The 21882-nt window shown below is 60.8% G+C and overlaps 4 protein-coding genes across 5 annotated transcripts; all 4 read left to right on the top strand.

The window, feature by feature from the left end:
* The first annotated feature begins 367 nt into the window (after window positions 1-367).
* Window positions 368-6738, top strand: NAA40 (N-alpha-acetyltransferase 40, NatD catalytic subunit). 2 transcript variants are annotated; one of them, XM_080635877.1, is made up of 9 exons: window positions 368-509; window positions 2637-2732; window positions 2854-2906; window positions 2993-3088; window positions 3713-3871; window positions 4692-4775; window positions 4867-4944; window positions 5087-5148; window positions 5997-6738. In XM_080635877.1, the coding sequence occupies exons 1-9, from the start codon at window positions 378-380 to the stop codon at window positions 6488-6490; spliced, it is 1254 nt and encodes a 417-aa protein (XP_080492003.1). In that variant the 5' UTR covers window positions 368-377; the 3' UTR covers window positions 6491-6738. The 2 variants fall into 2 exon arrangements, with proteins under 2 accessions (XP_080492003.1, XP_080492004.1); XM_080635878.1 differs by lacking the exon at window positions 5087-5148 and having other exon boundaries at window positions 5997-6260.
* A 302-nt stretch (window positions 6739-7040) lies between these two features.
* On the top strand, window positions 7041-10793 carry STX5 (syntaxin 5). Its single transcript, XM_080635879.1, has 11 exons — window positions 7041-7493; window positions 7640-7858; window positions 7950-8020; window positions 8285-8340; window positions 8440-8510; window positions 8591-8707; window positions 8801-8857; window positions 9411-9492; window positions 9587-9687; window positions 9800-9921; window positions 10007-10793. The coding sequence occupies exons 2-11, from the start codon at window positions 7643-7645 to the stop codon at window positions 10164-10166; spliced, it is 1053 nt and encodes a 350-aa protein (XP_080492005.1). The 5' UTR covers window positions 7041-7493; window positions 7640-7642; the 3' UTR covers window positions 10167-10793.
* Window positions 10794-10934: 141 nt separating this feature from the next.
* NXF1 (nuclear RNA export factor 1) lies at window positions 10935-19762 on the top strand. Its single transcript, XM_080635972.1, has 21 exons — window positions 10935-11030; window positions 11802-11997; window positions 12089-12218; window positions 12858-12941; window positions 13016-13120; window positions 13226-13306; window positions 13400-13469; window positions 13869-13957; window positions 14045-14152; window positions 15022-15131; window positions 16441-16477; window positions 16574-16642; window positions 16748-16803; window positions 16904-17011; window positions 17087-17145; window positions 17437-17552; window positions 17622-17664; window positions 17741-17813; window positions 18958-19140; window positions 19450-19510; window positions 19618-19762. The coding sequence occupies exons 1-21, from the start codon at window positions 11000-11002 to the stop codon at window positions 19654-19656; spliced, it is 1848 nt and encodes a 615-aa protein (XP_080492098.1). The 5' UTR covers window positions 10935-10999; the 3' UTR covers window positions 19657-19762.
* Window positions 19763-19793: 31 nt separating this feature from the next.
* TMEM223 (transmembrane protein 223) lies at window positions 19794-21022 on the top strand. Its single transcript, XM_080635973.1, has 2 exons — window positions 19794-20127; window positions 20498-21022. Exons 1-2 carry the CDS (start codon window positions 19809-19811, stop codon window positions 20794-20796), a joined length of 618 nt encoding a protein of 205 aa, XP_080492099.1. The 5' UTR covers window positions 19794-19808; the 3' UTR covers window positions 20797-21022.
* Window positions 21023-21882: the final 860 nt, after the last annotated feature.

Here is a 21882-nt window from a genome sequence, read left to right as displayed (position 1 = left end):
GGGTCTGGGCTATGGGGCAGGCAGAAGGCTGTGGCTCCATTCTATGGGGCAGGCTGCGGGCTGTGGGTCCATGCTATGGGGCAGGTTTATTGGTCATGGCCGACTCTATAGGGAAGGTTTATGGGTCATGGCCCGCTCTATGGGGCAGAGCTATGGGGCAGACCTGTCCACTGCGTCCCCTCCATGGCGCCGCTTCCCTCAGCTCCCCGAGGCCCCTCCACCTCGCCCCTCTCAGCCAATCAGCGCCGAGCTGCCTTCGCGCCCAAAGGCGCCTCCACGCGCCGGCTCTTCCCTCCCTCCCCCTGACACCTACTGCGCACGCGCGGCCCGTCGCCCCGCCCACCCCATTCCTCCCCACTCGCCGCGACAAAACGCGCATGCGCCGAACGGCGCTCTTCCACCGCCGCGCGCCGTCCCCCCCCCTATATATAGGGCGCGATCCCGCACGCGTCCCCTCAGTCCCTTCCGCGCCCCCGCGCCGAGAGGAGCCGCACTCCGCAGCCATGGGGGTGAGGGAGGCCTCGCGGGGCCTGCGCCGGGCCCGGCTCGGTCCTTCCGGGAGGGGCTTAGGGTCCTGTGGGGCCCTCCGAGGGCTTGGGGCGCTCCTATGGGGGGATCTGGGGGCACCGGAGGGGATTTGGGGCTTTGTGAGGCCGCTGGGGCCTCCCTTGCTTGTACCTGAGGGGTTCGGGAGCTCCTGTGTGGGGCTTAGGGGCTTGCATGGGTATTTGTGGCTCCCATGAGGAGGTTTGGGACCCTCGGAGGGGTTTGGGGGCTCCTGCGTGGTGATTTGGGACCTTGCATGGGGATTTGAGACGGTTTGTGAGGATCTGGGAGCATCTGCGGGCTTTTGGGGCTCTTATGAGGCCTCTCTGAGGGAATTTGGGGCTTTTCAAAGGGTTTGGGGGCTCCTGTGTGGAGATTGGGACTTTTTGAGGCGTTTTGGGTTCATCTGAGGGCTTTTGGGGACACTTTGAGTAGTTTTGGGACTCTTCAAGGGCTTCCATGAGGAAGTGTGGGACCCTTCTAAGGTATTTGGGATTAAACCCACCCTCATTTCCCTTTGGAGCCCCTACAGGTGTGTTTGGGGGAGACTTAACCTGTGTGCCCCCCCCAACCCCTCTTTTCCCTGTGAAATCCTCACTTTTGGGGCTGTTGATCTTGGTTGTGCCAGAGGCAGAGCTCAGGACTCCCCAGACCTGCTGCAGTGCCCCATAGGTGTGGGAGATTCACCCAGTTTGGAGGGATCCCACAGGATTAGGGGCTTTCCCCCTTCATTTTGGCCTAAAACCCCCATCTTTGGCTCATTTTGGGGAATAAACTCCTTAAGCTGAAGAGAAACACTTAAAAACATGAACTTTATGCAGCTGCCATATCCTTGAGCATTAAACCACCCATGATTTTGGGGCAAAGCCCTGCTCACTTAGTTATATTAGTGCTAAAGGGATGATTCAACAACCCCCTCCCAATGCACTCATCAAAACGCTGGTTTTAACCCAAAATCACTTTTATTCTAAGGATTTAAGGGCAAACTCTGCAACTTGCTTGGTTTTCTGTGCATGGGCTTGAATTATTTTGAATTCCCAGATGGATCTTGGGGGGGGGGGAGAGGAGTGTTTTTGTTAAAATAGAATCACAGAACAGTCAGGGTTGGAAAGGACCTTCAGATCATCCACTTCCAACCCCCCTGCTATGGGCAGGGACACCTCACACTAAACCATGGCACCCAAGGCCTCATCCAACCTGGTCTTGAACACCGCCAGGGATGGAGCATTCACAACCTCCCTGGGCAACCCATTCCAGTGCCTCACCACCCTCTCAGTAAAGAATTTCTTCCTTAGATCCAATCTAAACTTCCCCTGTTTCAGTTTGAACCCGTTACCCCTTGTCCTGTCACTACAGTCCCTGATGAAGAGTCCATCCCCAGCATCCTTGTAGCCCCCTTCAGATACTGGAAGCTGCTCTGAGGTCTCCATGCAGCCTTCTCCAGGCTGAACAGCCCCAACTTTCTCAGCCTGTCTCCATACAGGAGCTGCTCCAGCCCCTGATCATCCTCGTGGCCCTCCTCTGGACTTGTTCCAACAGTTCCATGTCCTTTTTATGTTGAGGACACCAGAACTGCACACAATGCTCCAAGTGGGGTCTCCCGAGAGCAGAGCAGAGGGGCAGGATCACCTCCTTCGACCTGCTGGTCACGCTCCTCTTGATGCAGCCCAGGATACGGTTGCTTTCTGGGCTGCGAGCGCACACTGCAGCCGGTTCATGTTCATTTTCTCATCGACCAACACCCCCAAGTCCTTCCCTGCAGGGCTGCTCTGAATCTCTTCTCTGCCCAACCTGCAGCTGTGCCTGGGATTGCTCCGACCCAGGTGTAGGCCCTTGCACTTGGCATGGTTAAACTTCATAAGGCTGGCATCAGCCCACCTCACAAGCGTGTCGAGGTCCCTCTGCATGGCATCCCTTCCCTCCGGCGTATCAACCGAACCACACAGCTTGGTGTCATCGGCAAACTTGCTGAGGGCGCACTCAATCCCCCTGTCCATGTCACCGACAAAGATGTTGAACAAGACCGGTCCCAACACTGATCCCTGTTGAGTGAATCCCAAATTGAGTGAAATTCCGTGTTTTTTTCCCAGAGGAAATCCAGCAAAGCCAAGGAAAAGAAGCAGAAGCGTCTGGAGGAGCGGGCAGCCATGGCCGCTGTGTGCGCCAAGGTGGAAGCTGCCAACAAAGTGAGTGTCTAGGGGGTGGAAATGGGGTGATACTCCCCCTACATTGGTGCAAACGCCAGTGTCGTTGTTCCCCCCCTCCCGGGTTTGGGTTCTCTTTGGGTGCTCTTTGGTTCCCTTCCAGCTCCAGGATCCCCTTGAAGCTTTCCCAGTGTTCAAGAAGTACGACCGCAACGGGTGAGTGTTGGTGTCCCCGACATTCCCGGGCTGTTGCTGGGATATTCCCGGTGCCGACGCTGTTTTTCACCCAGCATCTTCCATAGTTTGAACATCGCCATTGAGTGCAAACGTGTCTCTGGGCTGGAACCTGCCACCCTGGAGTGGGCCTTTGAGCTGACCAAGGCCAACATGCAGACACTGTGAGTCACATCCCAAGGGAAAGAGGCGGTTTGTGCCCCCAAGTCCCGGAAGAGCTGCTGGGATTTCAGGAGTCTCTGCCCCCAAATCGTGTCTGTGAAGGGGGTGGGTTTGGAGCTTGGTTTTGTCCTGAACTTGTGGTGTTGGTTTATTTCTGCTCAAAATTTTTGGGGTTCAGGTCTACAGACCCAGAATTGTCAGAGTTTGGGTTTAACACCCCAAAATTGGGGCCCCAAATTAATTTGGATTCACGTTTTGCCCCCTAATAAGTGGTTTGGGGTGTTCTAGAGCCCCAGGACTTTGAGGTTCATTTTCTATCCGCCCACATTTGGGGTCTTTTCCAGCTTCAAATCACTGGGGTTTGGGTTTAAGAATTCCAAATTGATGGATTTTAGGGCCTCAAATTGTTTGAATTTGGGTTCACAACCCCAAAAATGGGTGATTCTGTGTCCCAAAACTGTTGGGGTTTGGCTTTTGCTCCTCCCCCCCAGACTTACCTGGGAGGTTCTAGGGCCCCAAAATTGCTGGGATTTGGCTTTTTCCCCCTAAAACAGTTGGGATTTGGGGTTTTTCTGCCCCTTGTGGTTCACTTACCCACCCGATCCTTCTTTTTCCTCCTAATCCAGGTACGAGCAGAGCGAGTGGGGCTGGAAGGAGCGGGAGAAGCGGGAGGAGCTGCGGGATGAGCGTGCTTGGTACCTCATCGCCCGCGAGGCCGGAGCCGGCCCTGTTGCCTTCTCCCACTTCCGCTTCGACGTCGAGTGTGGTGATGAGGTCCTTTACTGGTGAGCCCCAAAACGGGGTGAAACCCCCCAAAATTGGGGTGAGCCACCCCTAGAATGGGATGACCCCCCCAAAACCAGAGTGAACCCCCCCAAAAGCAGAGTAAACCACTCCTAGAATGAGATGAACCCCCTCAAAATGGGGTGAACTACCACAAAACTGAGGTGAAACCCCCTCAAAAGTTCCATGAACCCCCACAGAATCAGGGTGAACCACCCCAGAACGGGATGAACACCACCCCCCCCCAAGAAAAAGGGGTGAAACCCCCTGAAAGTGGGCATCAAAACCCATGAAAGGTGGGATGAACCCTTCCAAAATGGGCTGGAACCCCCCCCCAAATGGGATGAAAGCTCCCCAAAACCAGAAGGAACTCCTTCTAAAAGGAGGATGAAACCCACCGAAATGGGGTGAGCCCCCCAAAAACGGAGTGAACTCTCTCAAAAACAGTGGGCCACCCCCTGAATGGAGTGAAACCCCCAAAAGTGGGGTAAACCCCCCCAAAACCAGAGTGAGCCACTCCCAGAATGGGATGAATCCCTCACACACTGGGGTGAAACCCCTCTAAATGGGCTGAATCCCCTGAGATGGAGTGAAAGCTCCAAAACTGCGATGAGCCCCACTGAAGTGGGGTGCTCCACCCCAAAAATGGGGTGAAACCCCCACAGAAATGGGTGGACCCCCTGAAAAACATGATGGACCCCCAAAATGGGGGCAAACCCCCCCAAAAATGGGATGAACCCCCCAATAAAGGGCTGCACCCACCCTAAACCTGTTGTTGTTCCCACTTCCCTCCCCCCCCCCCCGCTGGTTTTGTCCCCACAGCTACGAGGTGCAGCTCGAGAGCCGTGTCCGGCGGCGAGGTTTGGGCAAATTCCTCCTCCAGATCCTCCAGTTGGTGGCCAACAGGTGACAACGGGGCTTGTTTTGGGGACAAAACAGGCGGTTTTGGGGGTGAACACCCCACCCTGAACCCCTATTTCCACATTCCACCCCCCAGCACCCAGATGAAGAAGGTGATGCTGACGGTCTTCAAGCACAACCACGGCGCGTACCAGTTCTTCCGTGAGGCGCTGCAGTAAGTACTCCCCAAACACCCCCAATTCCCAGGATTTCACCCCGTTTTCCAGCCCTGGGGAATGTTGGGGGTGGGGGGGGCTGCTGGGGGTGTTGTGGGTCCGACTGTAACACGTTGTTCTCGCACCACTGTCTGCTTGCAGTGCGCTCACAACGTGCCGGGGCCGGGCGACGTGGGCAGGCGGGGCAGGGGCAGCCCAGAGAGGTGGGTGCTCGGGATCCCCCCCTCAGCGCCAGCTCCCAGCGGGATTTGAGCCCCTTTTCCAAGGGTTTTTTTACCCTGTTTTCCAAAGGGATTTTTGCTCCTTTTCTCAGGGGGTTTAAACCCGTTTTCTGGGGGATTCTTCCTATTTCCAGGAGGTTTTGTCCCTTTTCCAGGGGGGTTTAATTCGTAGCTCAGTATTTTTTAACCCTGTTCGTGGGTGTTTTCCAGGAGGAATTTTGTCCCTTTTCCAGGTGGCTTTATCTCATTTTCCATGCAGTTTTAGCCTGTTTTCCAGAGTTGTATTTTTTTACACTTTTTCCAGGTGTATTTTAAGGTGTTTGAGTTACTTTCTGCGTGTTTTGGGGTTTTAGCCCCATTTTTCAGGGATTTTACCCTGTTTTCTAGGTATTTCCCTCCCCCTCCCCGGCCCCCCCCCCCCGCTATTTTTTACACCCCTTTTCCAAGGATTCTTAGGGACTTTTATCCCATTTCTGGGCATTTTTAGTGTGTTTTAACCCCGTTTTCCAGGCGTGTTTTTCCTCTTAACCTGCTTTCTGGGTGTTTTTTACCCCATTTTCCATCTGTTGTCCCCCCCTGCCCCCAGGTGCTAATTTAATCCCTTCTCCATACATTTTTAAGGAATTTCATCCCTTTTCCATGTGCTCCACACCCCTCTCCATTCTCCTCCCCACACCGGGCGGGGGGGGGGGGGCCGGGGTGACAAAGGGGGCATGGTCAGGTTGAAGGGGGTGGGGTCAGATTCTCAAGGGGCGTGGCTTTGGGAAGGGGGCGTGGACTTAGACCGGGGGGTGGGGCCAGGGTGACTCCACCCCCTCTCCCCCCCCTAGGTTCGAGGTTGACGCTGCCTCTCCCAGTGCCTCCGGTTGCTGCGGGGACGATTCCTCCTACGAGATCCTCAGCCGCTGCACCAAGTACGGGGAGAGCCACCCCCCCCCCGGGCTGGGCACGGGGCCCTGCAGCGGCTGCTGCCACTGAGCCCCCCCCGCACCCCAAATCCCACACTTTCACCCCAAACCCAGCGCCTCACCTCCGAGGACCCCACCCCATGGACCTGCTGCACCCAATGGGTGAAAGGGTGCCCCTGAAACCCCCGTGGGGGCTCCTTTGGGGGGGGGGGCTGGGGGCGGAAAGGGGATTTTACCTGGTTTGGGTGGTTTGGGGCCCTCGCGGGAGTCGAGGCCCCTCCCCCCTCCCGTTTTTTTGTTGTTTTTCTGCGTTTTGTTTGTACGGAAGGAATAAAATGATGAAAACCCTTCAATTTGGCCGCGGCGAACAGCGCCCCCCAGCGGGCCGGAGGACCCGGCGGGGGGGTAGGGCCTGAGCTCGGGATCCGGTTTGTGATTGGAGGGATTTAATTGAGGGCGGGGTTTCCAAGAACGGGTGGGGATCTGGGCAGTGGTGTGGGCGTGGCCTCCAGGTGGGAGCCGGGCTCTGATTGGGTGTACGTGCAATGGGGGCGTGGCTTACAAAAAGGGGGCGGTGCCGGAAGCGGTTTGTCGCTACGCAGAAGGCGTGGAGCAGAAGACACGCATCCTGCACCGGAAGTGACGTGCAACTCCACTTCCGTCGCCATGCCGCTCTTCGCTCCCCTCGCCCGCTCTCTGCTGCGCTCCGCGGCCCGGCCGGGCCCGGCCTCGCGCGGCCTCATCTCGGGGCCTCCGCAGGAGCCGCTCGGGACTGGGGTGAGCCGCGGGGCTGCGGGGAGCCGGGGCACAACCGGGGCTCGGGGTGACCTTGGGGCGATGCTGATGCCGCTGTGCCCGCAGGAGACCATTGTGGGGTTCACCGCGATCTTCGTCTCGCTTCTCGCGCCCGCCGCCTGGATCCTGGCCCACCTCGAGGACTACAAGAAGCGGGAGTGACCCCTCCGCGGTCACCTCCTCCTGCTCCCCGCGGGACCAGCGCTCTCCGGGACCAGCCCCCGCCGCACACGGCGCCATCCGGCTCCCTCCAGCACCCAATAAAGCCCATTCCACCCTGCAACCGCCTGGATCCTTCTGGGGGAGGGAGAGGGAGAGGGCGCTTGTGGGGGGCGAAGTCAGCTGATGGCGTCACGGCGTGGGGGGGCTGCTGGATGGAGGGGACAGCCCCGCTGCTAGGGGTGGGGCCTCTCCAGTTGTATGGGCACGACACGTTGCCAGGTAACCACTGTCATGGGAGCAACTTCCGCTTCCCTGAAGAACACTTCCGGGATCCCAACCTATCGAGTGCAACTTCCGGCAGACCTACCGGTCACATGATGTCCTAGCCGGAAGAGACGTGGCAGTGACGTCACCGTGGCCGGTGGATCCCGGTAACGGCGCCAGGCCCCGACCCGAGCCCCGGTGAGCGCGCGGTTTGGGGGGGGAAGGGGGCGGGGCTTAGCGGGGTGGCCACGCCCCCAGCAGCACTTTGCCGCCCTCTGGTGGAGCGGCGGGATTCCGGTAACCCGAGGGGGGGTCCCGGTGCTGACCCCCCCCGTCCCCCGCAGCCGATGAACGCGCGGCGCCGGCACGGCTCCAGGCAGCGGGAACCGGGCGTTTACGTGGGGCCGCCCCAGACACAAACCGTGACCCCCCCGCACACCCCCCCCCTTCCGCCGCCACCGACGGTTCCCGCCGTGCTCCCGCCGCCGGGCCCGGACGTCATGTCGTGTCGCGACAGGACCCACGAGTTCCTGTCCGCTTGTAAATCGCTGCAGGGCCGGCAGGTGAGTGCCCCCCCCCACTCCCGTTCCTGCCGGTTTCGGGGTGTACCCCCCCCCACCTCGGGTCTGACCCCCCCCTCGCTCTTCACTGCAGGACGGGGCCCAGCCCGGGAGAGCGGCGCCGGGGGCCGGGCGGCAGCGCAGCGAGTTCAGCCTCATGGCCAAGTGAGGGGGATGATAGAGGGGGTGCCCCCATGGGGGGGGGAATGGGGAGGGGGAGGATCCCAATGGGGGGGTCTTGGGGACCCCATGGGGGGGTGCAGGGATGGGGGGACCCCTAGTTTGGGGGTTTGGGGGGGGCGGTGGGAGGGGTTAAGGGGCCCCCACATTGGATGGAAACGAGGGGAGTTAAGGTGGGGACACACAACAAGGGTGGGAGGGGGATGGGGGGGGGTCTGGGGTCCTCCCATCTCTGCCACTCCCCCCCAGACGCATCGGGAAGGACCTGAGCAACACCTTTGCCAAGCTGGAGAAGCTGACGATCCGTGAGTGGGGGGGAAGAAACGGGGGGGGGGAGGCACAAAGTGGGGTGCAATGGGGTGCCCTGATTCCCCCCCCCCCATTTCCTCATCCCCCCCCAACAGTGGCCAAAAGGAAATCGCTGTTCGATGACAAAGCCGTGGAGATCGAGGAGCTCACCTACATCATCAAACAGGTCTGGGGGGGGTATGGGGGAGGGTGTGTATTATGGGATGTTCCTGACATCCCCCCCCCCCCAAACCCCTTCCATTGCAGGACATCAACAGCCTCAACAAGCAAATAGCGCAGCTGCAAGAGGTGGTGCGGGCGCGGGGGGGGCAGAACGGGCGCCACGTCCAGACCCACTCCAACACCGTGGTGGTGTCGCTGCAGGTGGGGACATGGCGGGGGAGGACATGGGGGGGACACATAGGGACAAATGCGCCCCCCCCCCAACCCAGCTCATTCTTCTCTTTCTCTTCTCAGTCCAAACTGGCTTCTATGTCCAATGACTTCAAGTCGGTGCTGGAGGTGCGGACAGAGGTGAGGCACTGCCCCTCTTCTCCTTGGGTCCCCTCCTTCTCCTTGGGTCCCCTCCTTCTCCTTGGGTCCTCCTGTTTTCCTCCTATCCCCTTCTTCTTCCATCCCCACCTTTGCTCCCCTTTTCCTTCCAACCTCCTTTTATCGTGCATTTCCCCCCCATTTCTCCTGCCACCCTCCTGAGTCCCTTTTCCCCCCACCCTTCCCACTTCCCCCCTTTTCTCTCTCTTTTCTCCCCTTTTCCCTCTGCCATTTCCCCCCTACCAACCCTCTTTGCCCCCCAACCTCTTTCTTCCCCCCTTTTCCCCCTCTGACTCCCCCATTGCCCTCCAGTCCCCCGCAGCTGCCGTTTTCCACTCCTTTCCCTCCCCTTCCCCCCCCAACTCCCCACCAGTCCCCCTATTTCCTTCCCCAAGCCCCCTTTTTTCTCCCCAACATCTCTCTTTCCCTCTGTTTTTCCCCCTCGTGACTCCCCCATTGCCCTCCAGTCCCCCCCGGCCCCTCTTTGCCCCATTTCCTCCCCCATTCCCCCCCATAACCCCCATTTCCCCCCCAGAACCTGAAGCAGCAGCGCAGCCGCCGCGAGCACTTCTCCCGTGCCCCCGTGTCCGCGCTGCCCCTCGCTGCCGGCAACATGGGTGAGTCCATGGGGGGGTTTGGGGGGCCGGGAGGGCCTCATGGGGGTCTTTACCCCCTCCCACACACCCCATGGACCCCCCCATCTCCCCATAGGCAGCTCCACAGTGCTGCAGGATGAGTCCCCGCGCGCCGGCTCCGTGGCCATCGAGATGGACGCACGGACGAGCCAACAGCTCCAATTGATCGATGAGCAGGTGGGGACACAGACAATGGGGTCCTGGTGTCACAGGGGGGACAATGACGTGTGTGTGTGTGTGTGTCCCCAAAATGAGCTTGGAGAATGATGCTCCCGCCGTCGTCCTGCAGGATTCCTACATCCAGAGCCGGGCAGACACGATGCAGAACATCGAATCCACCATCGTGGAGCTGGGATCCATCTTCCAGCAGTTGGCTCATATGGTGAAGGAGCAAGAGGAGACGATCCAGAGGTGCCAGTCTCAGTTTCCCACCTGCTCCATCTCCATCCATCCGTTGTGTCCGTGCCTCCCTTCACTGTGCCCCATCCCATGGCAGGATCGATGCAAGCGTGGAGGATGCGCAGCTGAATGTGGAGGCGGCTCACGGGGAGATCCTCAAGTACTTCCAGTCGGTCACGTCCAACCGGTGGTTGATGGTCAAGATCTTCCTCATCCTCATCGTCTTCTTCATCGTCTTCGTTGTCTTCTTGGCCTGAGGGTCTCTTTCTTTTCTCTGTCCACCAAATGGGACAGATGGGACTTGATCCATGCTCTGTGGGGCTCGGAGATGGACGCTGCTGCGGGGATGGGGTCTGCTGGGACCCCCCAAGTGCCCCCAGGACCCCCTCGTTGTTCACCCCAGGGTGTGGGGGGCAGCACCAGCTCCCCCCCTGCGGGTCCCGCAGCCTACGCTGAGGCTGGTCCCTGTTCCCAGCCGGTCATGGTGGCTGCAGACCCCCCCTGGGGAGGCCGGGAATGCTGCCCCCCCTGCCCCCAGAGTGGCTGCAGCCCCCTCTTAAAGCTGTGGGACCCCTTGGAGTGGGGCTGTGGACCCCGGGGGGGACTGAGGACCCCCATTAAACACTTGGGACCCCCGTGGGGAGCTGCAGAGCCCCTTAAAACTGGGGGACGCTCGGGGGGAGGGCTGTGGACCCCGGTATGGCCCCTGGAGGGGCTGTGGGACCCTCGGGGGGGCTGAAGACCCCCCCTTAAACTCTTTGGACCCCCTTAAAACTGTGAGACCCCCTGCGTGGGGGGTTGTGGACCTCGGTAGGGCCCCTGGGACCCCCATTAAAGCCGCCGGACCGCCTTTGGAGTGCTGCAGCCCCCATTAAAGCTGTGGGACCCCATGGAATTAGCGGTTCGTCCCACCGAGTTTCGTTGTTCTTCCGTGAGCGGGACTCGAACCGGCGGCCTCAGGATGGTTTTGGGTCGGGTTTGGCGGAGGGGTGGTGACTGCGCATGCGTGTAGGGAGGCCGTGAGCTCCGGGCGGAAGTGACGAAGCGGGGGCGTGGCCCGGCGGTGAGGCCGCGGCTGCCGGTGGCGGCGATGGCGGAGGAGGCCAAGGGCGGGTTCAGCGGTGAGCGGAGGCGCCGGGGCAGGAGCGGGGACCGTAGAGGACGCCTGGGGGGAGGCCTGGGAGGGAGCGGGACGAGCGGGAGCGGGGCTCTGTAGGCCGCGGGGGTTGGAGGCGGGCCTGGGCCCGGGCTGTGGGCCTGGAGAGGGCTGTGAGGGGAATGGGGCCTGAGGAGGGAGGTAGGGTCTGGAGGGTGGATATGGGGGTAGGGGAGAGGGGTTGGGGTCAGAGGGTGGAAACGGGCGTCAGGGGCACATAAAGGGGGTCAGGGTACGGAGATCGGGGTTGGGGAGAGGGGAATGGGCCTGGAGGGAGAAGACGGGGATCCAGAGAGAGGAGATTGGGGTCAGGGAGAGGGAAGGGGGTCAGAAGGGGGAGACGGGGGTCAGGTAAAGGGGGTCTGGGTAAAGGGGTCGGGCTGGGGAGAGGGGAACGGGCCTGGAGGGAGGAGATGGGGGTCGGGGAGAGGAGAGTGGGGATCGGAGGGAGCTGATGGGGAGAGGAGGGCTGGAGAGAGGAGAAGGTGCTTGGAGGGAGGCGGGGGTGGTCCGGGGGCAGTGATGGGAGCTGGAGGAAGAAGATGAGGACCAGGGATCATGGAAGTCACAGAGAGGAGATGGGGATCTGGATGGGGGGGTTCACAGAGGGGATAGGGGTCAGAAGACGGGGCTGGAGCCCCAGTGGCAGGAGATGGGGCCCTGCAGTGGGGTCCTGGGGGTCCACGGCTCAGGGCCAGGCCCCCCCCCCGAGCGTGGCTCCCGGTGCCCCTGGCAGAGCACGATGACCGGGTGGGCGGGCGCGTGTTCTCGGGCCGGCGGAAGAAGGGCCGGGGCCCGTTCCGGGGCAAGATGTACAGCGAGGTGACCCCGCGGGCACGGAGCCGCGGCGGCCCCGGTGGGCGCCCGCGCCCCGACGACGACGATGGCGACGTCCCCATGAGCGACGCGCATGACGGCCCCCGCTCCCGATAGTGAGTGCAGGGGATCCTCCCCCTGGAAACCGGGATAATGGGGTTTGCCAGGGGTGCCAGGCCTTGGCTCAACTGTTCCCTGCGTTCCCAGCTTGCCCTATGGGCCCCGGCCCAACCGCACGGCCAACATCCACATCACAGTCCGGAGGGATCTGCCTGCGCCAGAGCGGAGCAGCGGATCCAGCCGGGAAGGGGGGCGCAGGAACTGGTTCAAGATCACTGTGAGTGGGGATGGGGCCAGGGGCTCCCGGTTTTCCATGGCACAGGAATGGGATGGGGCCAGGGGCTCCCGGTTTTCCGTGGCACAGGAATGGGGATGGAGGCTGGAATGCTGCTGCAGCAGAGTGAGGGAGCAAATGGTTTTTCCGAAGGCTTGGGGTGAAGGAAAACAGTCTCATGTTCCAGCAGCAGAGCTTTAGGTGGGATATTAGGAAGAATTCCTACTGGGAATAGGCTGCCAAGGAAAAGGATTGAGGTGCTGTCACAGGGGAGATTAGAAAACACCTAAAAAGGATATAAATCTCTGGAATAGTGATTTAACCCACAGAAAGGGGGGATGACACCTGGAAAACAGGTTAAATCCATTGGGCATCACGGCAGAACCGGCTATGGGAGATGTTGCCAAGTGAGGCCCAAAAGAATTCCAGGTATTCCTGGAATAAGGATGAGTTATATAACCCAGACATGGTATTTGTCATGGAATAACCCACTGGAGAGCACCCTTTCCCTTCGGGACAGCACTGAAACAATCCCGATCATCCCTCCCACTTGTTTCCAACTGGAATAGTGCAGTTTAGCCCAGTCTTTCCCAGTTTCTCATAGCCTTTCCCTGTCTGCCACTGGGTTTGTGCCTCTTCCAGATCCCCTATGGCAAGAAGTATGACAAGTCCTGGCTGCTGAGCTCCATCCAGAACCTCTGCAGCGTTCCCTTCACCCCTGTCGAGGTGAGGGGGGGGCCCTTTCTTCCCATTTTGGGGGGATTGGGATGATTTGGAAGCTCAGTCCCGACCTTTCGCAGTTCCACTATGACCACAACCGGGCTCAGTTCTACGTGGAGGACGCCACCACCGCCAGTGCCCTCAAGCAGGTGTCCCGCAAGATCACGGACAGGGATAACTACAAAGTGAGAGGCTCCTCCGGGGCTGCGCTTCCCATGGGAATGATCCCGGGGCACGGAGCCTGCTCCTTCCCTCCGCACGGGCCCGTTCGCAGCTCTCTGCTGTTGTAGGTGGTGATTGTGATCAACGCCTCGGCGCCGCCTCAATCCCTGCAGAATGAGCTGAAGCCGGAGGAGGTCGAGCAGCTGAAGGTGAGGATGTGGGGAGAGGAAGAGGAAGGGGAAGGGGAAGCACCTGCCTGGTCCTTCCTCTTAACGCTCTTCCTCCCTCTCGTGCTGCCCCAGCTGTGCATGAGCAAGAGATACGATGGCTCCCAGCGAGCTCTGGACCTCAAGAGCCTCCGCGGGGACCCAGGTAAGAGGCACAGGTTGCCTTGGGGACACCAGGGTTGGGGCTGTGGGGAGCAGGGTCCCACCCCTCCATTTCCTCCCGTTACTCCTCAGTTCCACCCCTAAACCTCCCAATTTTCCCCTTCACGCCCCAATTTCCCTCTTGATCCCCCCAATTTCTGCTTTCAACCCTAATTTCCCCCATAAACCCCCCAATTTCTTCTCTGACCCCCTTAATTTCTCCCTTCACCTTCCAATTTCCCCCTTTACTCCCCCAAATTCCCCCCTCACACCTCACAATTTCCCCTCTCATCCCATCAATTTCCCCCCATAATTTCCCAATTTCCCCCCTATAAACCCCTCAATTTCCACTTTTATCCCCCCCCAATTCCCTCCTTGATCCCCCCATTCCCATGCCCCCCAGACCTGGTGGCGCAGAGCATCGATGTGGTGCTGAACCAGCGCAGCTGCATGCTGGTGGTGCTGCGCATCATCGAGGACAACATCCCCGAGGTGAGCCCCCCTTTGGGGACCCCCCAATGCCTTCGCTCCCCCCCCATTCCCATTCCCACCCCCCCACAACCCTGTTTCCCCCCGCAGCTGCAGTCCCTCAACCTGAGCAGTAACAAGCTCTATCGCCTCGATGACCTCTCCGAGCTGGCGCAGAAAGCGGCCGGGCTCAAGATCCTCGACCTCTCTCGCAACGAGGTGGGTGCCCCCCCTCTTTATGTATCCCCACACCCCCCCTTTATGTATGGCTTTTCTCTTTATGTGTGCTGCTTTGTGCGTTCCCCTCTTTATGTGCCTTTCCTTTTATGTGCTCTCATCTTTGTGTTCATTTTTCTGTGTGCTTCTTCTCTTTATGTGCCCCCTATCTCCTGTGTGCCTTCCCTTGTATGTGCCGCCATTTCCTGGGTGCTCCCATCTCCTAAGTGCCCCCCCACGTCTGTATGCCCTCCATCTTTATGTGTGCTCCCATCTTTAAGTATGGCCCACGTCTCCTGTGTGTCCCCATCTGTTGTGCCCCCCTCTTCTGAGTGCCCCCCTCTTCTGTGCGCCTCCATGTTCTATTCCTGTCTCTCTTTTTGTGTGCCCCCTTCTGTGTGCCCTTTTCTGTTGTGTGTCCCCTTTCTTTATGCATGCCAATCTTCTGTGCCCCCCTCTCCTGTGTGTCCCCCATCTTCCATGTGCTCCCATGTTCTGTGTGCTTCCTCCTTTATGCGTGACCCTATGTCCTGTGTGCTCCCGTTCTTTACGTGTGCACCCCTCTCCTGTGTGCTCCCCTCTTTATGTGCCCCCATTTCCTCTGTGCCCTCCCTTCTGTGTGCCCCCTCTTTGTGCCCCCTGTCTCCTGTGCACCCCCCTCTTTATGCATGCCCCCTTGTTCTGTGTGCCCCCATCTCCTGTGTGTTCCCATCTCCTAAGTGACCCCCCTCGTCTGTGTGCCCCCGTTCTTTATGTGTGCACCCCTTTTCTGAGTGACCACTCTCCTGTTTGCCCCCCTTTCTGTGTGCCCCCCCTTTCCATGTGCCCCCCATCCCCTGCCCCCCTCACCCTGTCCCTGCTCCCCCCCACAGCTGAAATCCGAGCGGGAGCTGGACAAGGTGAAGGGGCTGAAGCTGGAGGAGCTGTGGCTGGACGGGAACCCCCTGTGTGACACCTTCCGGGACCAGTCCTCCTACATCAGGTCAGTGCTAGGCCTGGGGCGGCCCCAGGGGCCCGTGGGCCGCCCCTGCTCCACGGGGGGCACCACGGCAGGACCAGGAGAGGCCGCTTCCCCCCCAGTTCCACTCAGCGGTGCCTGGATCTCCCCACTTCCCATCCCGAGGTTCCCCCAGAGCCCCCGGTCGTGGTGCGGAGCCGGGGCCGATGCATTTCAGCTGCTCGGAGCCCTGCTCCCTCCTTCCTGCTTCTTCCTCATCCCCCTGCTTCCTCCTCATCCCCCTGCTTCCTCCTCATCCCCCTGCTTCCCTCCTCATCGTCCCCCCTGCTTCCCTCCTCATGTCCCTGCTTCCCTCCTCCCTTGGGAGCACACAGCCTCTTCTCCCCAGCGCTCCCTGCCCACTGCTCCTGCCCTCCTGCCGTGCAGACGGGGCTTTGGCCAGTGCTCCCCCCCACCCCCCCCCCCAACATTCCAGGGGGATTTTAAGGGGTTCAGGACCCGATGTGGGGCAAAATTCCCTCCTGCCCCATGGAGCTGCCTCCCCCCACGCCCGCGTTCCGCCCTCGACGATGGCTGGTTAGCCAGAGACGGGTAAGATTCCTCATGGGAGGAACAACCTAAGACAGGCACAGCCGTGCAGTGGCCGAACGCCGCCGCCTCCGCTGCGGTTGGCCTGGGCTGGGGATGCTCCTCCAGTGCCTGCAGCTTGCTCCGGGCAGGTCCCCCCGTGGCATTCCTGGGTTTGCCTGTGCCGGCTCCCAGCAACGGATTCGGGATCTCGGCTCCGGATGCGGCTCCAAACCAGAGCCGGGAGGGAGCAGCACTAAGGAGAAGAGGCTCTGCCCTGGGGATCCCCATCCCTCTGCCCCCCCTCACTTTGGCTTCACTTGTTCCTGGCTCAATGGGGGGGGCTTCATCTCCCCCCCCCACCCCCCAATCCCATTCCCCCCATCCCAAAGCAGCAGCTCCACAGCTGTAAACAGCTGGATCGTGCCAATGGTTGTGCCACGGCCGGTGGGAATCTCCCTCTTCCCCCTTTTCCCTCCTCCGGGCACCTGCACCCAGGTGAGTAAGAGCCAGGTAAGACCCAAGCTGGGTGCGGGGACCCTCAGAGACCCCCCCAAAGGGGCAGGGGCAGCCCTGGGGCAGGGGGGAGTGGGGATAGAACCAGCCCCCCCCGGATGATGGGGAGCAGCTTTGGGGTGCCCCCAGTGCCATGGACCCATGGGGAGGGCAGGAAAAAGGGGGGGGTGATGGGGGGGTTCAGGGAGGGGGTTGGGGTTTGCTATGGGGGGGGATCCTGAGCACCAAAGTGACTCCGATCCCTCTGCAGCTCCGTCAGAGAGAGGTTCCCGAAGCTGCTGCGGCTGGTGAGTGGGGGGAGAGAACGGGGGGGGGGGGTAGGAAGGGGCTGGGGGGGCAGGAAGGGGATTGTCTCCCCCCAACCCCGTGTTTCCTCCCCCCAGGATGGGCACGAGCTGCCTCCACCGATCGCCTTCGACGTGGAGGCACCGACGACGCTTCCACCGTGCAAGGTGGGGACGTGGCGGGGAGGACATGACCCTGGGGGTTCCTGTGTCCCCATGCTGGCCTTAGGGCTGTCACTTGGGGGTCACCATCTTTGTGTCCTCCCTTTCCAGGGCAGCTACTTCGGCTCCGATGACCTGAAGGTTTTGGTGCTGAGGTTCCTGCAGCAGTGAGTGGGGAGGTTGGGGGGTCGGGGTGTCCCCCCCCACCTATTCCCAGTCGTCCTCATCCTCACCCTCATCCCACCCCACGTCTCACCCCATCCATAGGTATTACTCTATCTACGACTCCAGCGACAGGCAGGGGCTGCTGGATGCCTACCACGATGGCGCCTGCTGCTCCCTCAGCATCCCCTTTGGACCCCAAAACCCACCCAGGTATGGTCCCCTGGGACCCCCCCCCAGCACCCCCCTGTTGCCTTGGGGTGGCTTCTACAAGTGCTTGTCTCACAGGAACAGTTTGAACGAGTACTTTAAGGACAGCAGGAACGTGAAGAAGCTGAAGGATCCCAGTAAGTCCAGCCCCATTGTGAGGAGGCACCCCAAGGAGGGTTGTGGGCTCCATGTGGGGGAAGGAGGAGAGAGGAGGAGGAAGGAGGGAGGAGGAGGAAGAAGAGGGAAGAGGAGAGAGGAGGAGAAGAGAGGAAGAGAAAGAGGGAGGAGGAGGAAGGAGAGAGGAGCAAGGAGGAGGAGAAAGAGGGAGGAGAGAGCATGAGGGAGGAGGAGGGAGGAGAAGGGAGGAGGAGGAAGGAGAAGGGAGGAGGAGGAGGGAGGAAGAAGGTCTCAGCCTCCATCCCCCCCAGCCATGCGCTTCAAGCTGCTCAAACACACGCGGCTCAACGTGGTGGCTTTCCTGAATGAGCTGCCCAAGACCCAGCACGACATCAACTCCTTCATGGTGGACATCTGCGCGCAAACGGTGAGTTAGGGGCGGCCCCATGGGGTCCTCACCCCCCCAGACCCCTCCTAACCATCCCCTCCCTTGCAGAACACGCTGCTCTGCTTCGCTGTCCATGGGATCTTCAAGGAAGGTGAGTTCCACCCCACACCCCCCCCTCGGGCTTCAGCCCCAGCTTCCCCCCGTCACCTCCCCGTGCTCTTCCGCAGTGGATGGGAAATCCCGGGATTCGGTACGAGCCTTCACACGGATGTTCATCGCCGTGCCCGCCGGCAACACCGGGTAAGGGCCAATGGCCACCTCAACGGGGGGTTTGCTGTTGGAAGATGAGGTTTGGCCATTGAGAGATGGTTTTGGCCATTGGGGGATGGTTTTGGCCACTTCAAGGTGGTTTGTGCTCTTGAGAGATGGGTTTAGGCCATCTTGAGATGAGTTTGGGCGTTGGGAGAGGGGTTTAGGCTGTTCAGAGATGGTTTTAGGCTGTTGGGAGACGGGTTTGTCGTCTTGATGTGCTTTGGCCATCGGGAGATGGGTTTTGGCCACTGGGAGATGCTTTTAGGCCATGTCCGGATGGTTTTGGCCATTAAGACATGGGGTTTGGCCAACTTGAGATGGTTTTGGCCATTGGGAGATGGGTTTCGGCTACTCGGAGATGAGTTTTGGCCATCTCCAGATGGTTTTGGCCTTTGGGAGATGCTTTTAGGCCATCTCAAGATGTATTTGCTTGTTGGGAGGTGGTTTTGGCCACTGGGAGGTGGGGTTTGGCCATTGAGAGATGGTTTAGGCCATCTCCAGATGGTTTTCACCACTGGGAGATGGTTTTAGAGACCACTGGAAGATGGGGTTTGGCCACTTGAAGATGGTTTACGCTGTTGGAAGATGGGTTTAGGCCATCTTGAGATGGTTGTTGGGAGATGGCTTTTGGCCATCTCCAGATGGTTTTGGCCGTTGGGAGATGCTTTTAGGACATCTCAAGATGTGTTTGGTTGGTGGGAGATGCTTTTGGCCATTGAGAGATGGGTTTTGGCCATCTTGAGGTGGGTTTTGGCCAATGGGAGATGGGTTTCGGCCATTGGGAGATGGGTTTTGGCCATCTCCGCATGGTTTTGGCCACTGGGTGATGCTCTCAGGCCATCTCCAGCTGCTTTTGGCCATTGGGAGATGGGGTTTGGCTATCTTGAGGTGGGTTTTGGCCATTGAGAGATGGGGTTTCGCTGTCTCCAGATGGTTTTGGTCAGTGGGTGATGCTTTCAGGCCATCCCCAGCTGCTTTTGGCCATTGGGAGATGCTTTTTGACCACCTCAAGCTGCTTTTGCCCCCTGGGTGCTGCTTTATCTCCATTGCCCAGCCACGACCCCATCCCTGGCGCTCTCCCCACCACGGCTGCACCCACCCCATGCCCCCCACCCCCCCTGTGCCCCCCCAGGCTGTGCATTGTGAACGACGAGCTCTTCGTGCGCAACGCCACGACGGAGGAGCTGCGCAAAGCGTTCCTGCTGCCCGCGCCCACCCCCTCCTCCAGCCCCGTGCCCACGTTGGCGGCCGAGCAGCAGGAGATGCTGGCGGCCTTCGCCATGCAGTCAGGCATGAACCTCGAGTGGTCCCAGAAGTGCGTCCATGGGCCTGGGGGGGTTAAATGGGGCTGTTGGGGGCTTAGATAGGGGCTGGGGGGGGGGGTGAGATGGGGGCTGGGGGTGTTAAATGGGGTTTATGGAAGGTCAGATGGGGGCTGGGGGGTTGGATGGGCTCTGGGGGGTTGAATGGAGTCTGGGGGCATCAGATGGGGTCTGGGAGCGATGAGATGGGGTCTCGGGGGTGTTAAATGGGGTCTGGGGGTGTCAGATGAGGATTGGAAGGTTAGGGACCACTTGGCTCCATGGGGGGGTCTCCAATGTCTCCTCCATCCTCTCCCCCCCAGGTGCCTGCAGGACAATGACTGGGACTACGGCCGCGCCGGGCAGGTCTTCACCCAGCTCAAGGTGCATGGGAGGGTCTAAGCCCCCATTGACCCCCATCTGCACTCCCTAAAGCCCATCTGAACCCCCCATCCCAGACCCCCTCTGACCCCCCCTGTTCTTTCTTGCAGCTGGAAGGGAAGATCCCGGAGGTGGCGTTCCTCAAGTGAGCGCCGCCCCCCCCGTTCCTCCCCCCTGTTCCCAGCGTTTTATTCCTCTCGTTTTGTAAATAAACCGTTCCCGGCCCTGTTCTAACGCGGCGCGGTCTGGGGGCGCGGCGCCTTTAAGGGGGGGGGGGGGAGCGACGAGGTCAGCGACAGCGATGGCGGCTGAGAGCCGGAAGTGGGAAAGGGTCAAGATGGCGGCGCCCAGGTCGCGGGCGGCCGCCGCCGCAGCCTTAGCACTGGAGGTGGCGGCGGCCCCGCCGCGGGACGTGGTCCTGTTCCGGCACGACCGGGACCGGTTCTTCCGCCTGGTCGGGCTCTTCTGCGCGGGGCAGGCGCTCTTCTGGGGATACCTGGCGCATTTCGCCTTCACAGCGCTGCGGCCCGCGCCCCGCTCCGCGCCGGGCCCCGAGGATCCCTTCCGGCCCCGCGATAACAAATGGCGCTTCGGCTTCACCGCGTCCTGCGTCACCCTCGGTACCGGCGGGGAGCTGGGGAGGGACCGGGTTTAGTCTGGGTTGAAGAGGACAGAACCGGGCTCAAACCGGGTCCAGAGGAGCGGCGTCAGGCTCAGACCGGGCCTACGAGGACAGGACCGGGCTCAGGGGAGCGGGACTGAGCTCAGATGGGGCTGAGGAGGATGGGACAGGGCTCAGTCCGGGTGCAGTGGAGCAGGGATGGGTTCAGCCCAGGCCCAGGGGTGCGGGATGAGGCTCAGTCTGGACCCAGGGCAGCGGGACCGGGCTCACACTGAGCCCAAGGGAGCAGGGACCCGGCTGAGCCCCAGCCTCGGGCAGTGGGGATGGGATGGGCCAAGACCCTGCACTGAGGCCTCTCCCACCCCCAGGCTCTGTGATCATGGCAGCCGGGTGCCTGTTCCCGTTACGTGCGGTGCGGAGGGTGACGCTGCTGCGGGGCGGCACCGAGGTGTCCATCAGCACCCACGGGCCGCTGGGGCTGGGGCAGGGCCCCACCATCACCGTGCCCCTGCGCCATGTGTGCTGCCGCTCCCACCGCTCCGAGGTGCCGGCCGCCATCCCCCTCAAGGTGAAGGGACGGCCCTTCTTCTTCCTGCTGGACAAGGAGGGGCAGGTCTGCAACACCCGGCTCTTCGATGTCACCGTCGGTGCTTACCGCAACCTCTAAGCCATGGAAACGGTGGCTCCCAATAAAGCTCCATCCACCACTTGTCCTGCTTTAAGGTCACTGGCAATGGGGGAAGCCGCCAGCCCAGAATCCCTCCTCCATAGGCACGGGTGTGCTGAGCTCCATCGTGCTCTTCCTCCTGCCCAGCGTGTCGGTCATCTCTCAGGGCAGCTGGAGCCGCTGTGGTGGCTTCAGTGGAGCCCTCTCACCTCCTCATTAGCCTCAATCACCTCATTAACTCCACCTTCCCACCCTCCTCTGGGATCAGTGGATACTTGCACCCTTGCCTCCTCATCCTCATTCTTCAGGACCAATTTCCCCCCCAAAGACTAATCTGGGGCATTCTGAAGCCATTTCGGGTGCAGGCTTGGGGCCAGCGGAGCTCCAGTGAGGGGGGAGCGGTGTTGGGAAAGGGCTCAGAGCCGTTTTGGGGTGTAAAGGGGCAATTCTGGGGTCTGAGGTGGGAGCTCCCCCATTGCTCCGCCTCCCAGGCGCAGCCTTCATCGGCCTGCAGGGCCTGGGACACGGTGTGGGCGGGGCCATGCAAATTAGCGACGCGAGGGGCGCGGACCCGCTGGTCCCGCGCTGTATGCAAATGCGGGCTCCCAGCGGGGCTCGGGGGCGGGTCTATGCTAATGAGACATCACCTGGCGCGTAGGGGCTGCCGGGAGGTTCTGCAGCGGGCGGGTTCCCGGGGCTCAGCGGGGTTCGGCGGCCGCGGCGTGAGGAGAAGAGCGCGGGGCGGTGCGGGGAGAGCAGCGGGGAGCGGGCCGGAGGGCGGAGCGGGGTGAGCGTGATGTGAGTGTGTGCGGGCCCGCTTGGCGCTGGGGTGAGTGGCGGTGGTGGGTATCGCTTCTCGGCCTTTTGGCTAAGATCAAGTGTAGTATCTGTTCTTATCAGTTTAATATCTGATACGTCCTCGATGAGAGGACTTTATATTAAACGGATTTTTGGTCGTGGGAGTCGGTCCCGGGGCTTGCTCCATCCGCTCCGCGCATCGTCCCGGTATTGCAGCGCCTCCGGGCTCGGTGCACCCCTGCGGGGTCCTTGTGCTGGTCAAAGACAGAGCGAGTGTTTGTGGGGCCT

This window comes from Psittacula echo (assembly GCF_963264785.1).
Source record: "Psittacula echo genome assembly, chromosome: 28".
Taxonomy (NCBI): domain Eukaryota; kingdom Metazoa; phylum Chordata; class Aves; order Psittaciformes; family Psittacidae; genus Psittacula; species Psittacula echo.
Note: the sequence above shows the minus strand (reverse complement) of the source record. Positions and strands in the feature narration are given on the sequence as shown.

Bases quoted from the DNA above. Each gene is read 5' to 3' on its own strand.
- NAA40 (XM_080635877.1), top strand. From the start codon at position 378: ATGCGCCGAACGGCGCTCTTCCACCGCCGCGCGCCGTCCCCCCCCCTA. The intron at 2,733-2,853 runs GTGAGTGTCTAG...GTTCCCTTCCAG, and splicing joins AGGTGGAAGCTGCCAACAAA to CTCCAGGATCCCCTTGAAGC. The intron at 4,776-4,866 runs GTGACAACGGGG...TCCACCCCCCAG, and splicing joins CTCCAGTTGGTGGCCAACAG to CACCCAGATGAAGAAGGTGA.
- STX5 (XM_080635879.1), top strand. From the start codon at position 7,643: ATGAACGCGCGGCGCCGGCACGGCTCCAGGCAGCGGGAACCGGGCGTT. The intron at 8,511-8,590 runs GTCTGGGGGGGG...CTTCCATTGCAG, and splicing joins TCACCTACATCATCAAACAG to GACATCAACAGCCTCAACAA. The intron at 8,858-9,410 runs GTGAGGCACTGC...TTTCCCCCCCAG, and splicing joins TGCTGGAGGTGCGGACAGAG to AACCTGAAGCAGCAGCGCAG.
- NXF1 (XM_080635972.1), top strand. From the start codon at position 11,000: ATGGCGGAGGAGGCCAAGGGCGGGTTCAGCG. The intron at 11,031-11,801 runs GTGAGCGGAGGC...TGCCCCTGGCAG, and splicing joins GGCCAAGGGCGGGTTCAGCG to AGCACGATGACCGGGTGGGC. The intron at 17,553-17,621 runs GTGAGTTAGGGG...CCTCCCTTGCAG, and splicing joins TGGACATCTGCGCGCAAACG to AACACGCTGCTCTGCTTCGC.
- TMEM223 (XM_080635973.1), top strand. From the start codon at position 19,809: ATGGCGGCTGAGAGCCGGAAGTGGGAAAGGGTCAAGATGGCGGCGCCC. The intron at 20,128-20,497 runs GTACCGGCGGGG...TCCCACCCCCAG, and splicing joins CGCGTCCTGCGTCACCCTCG to GCTCTGTGATCATGGCAGCC.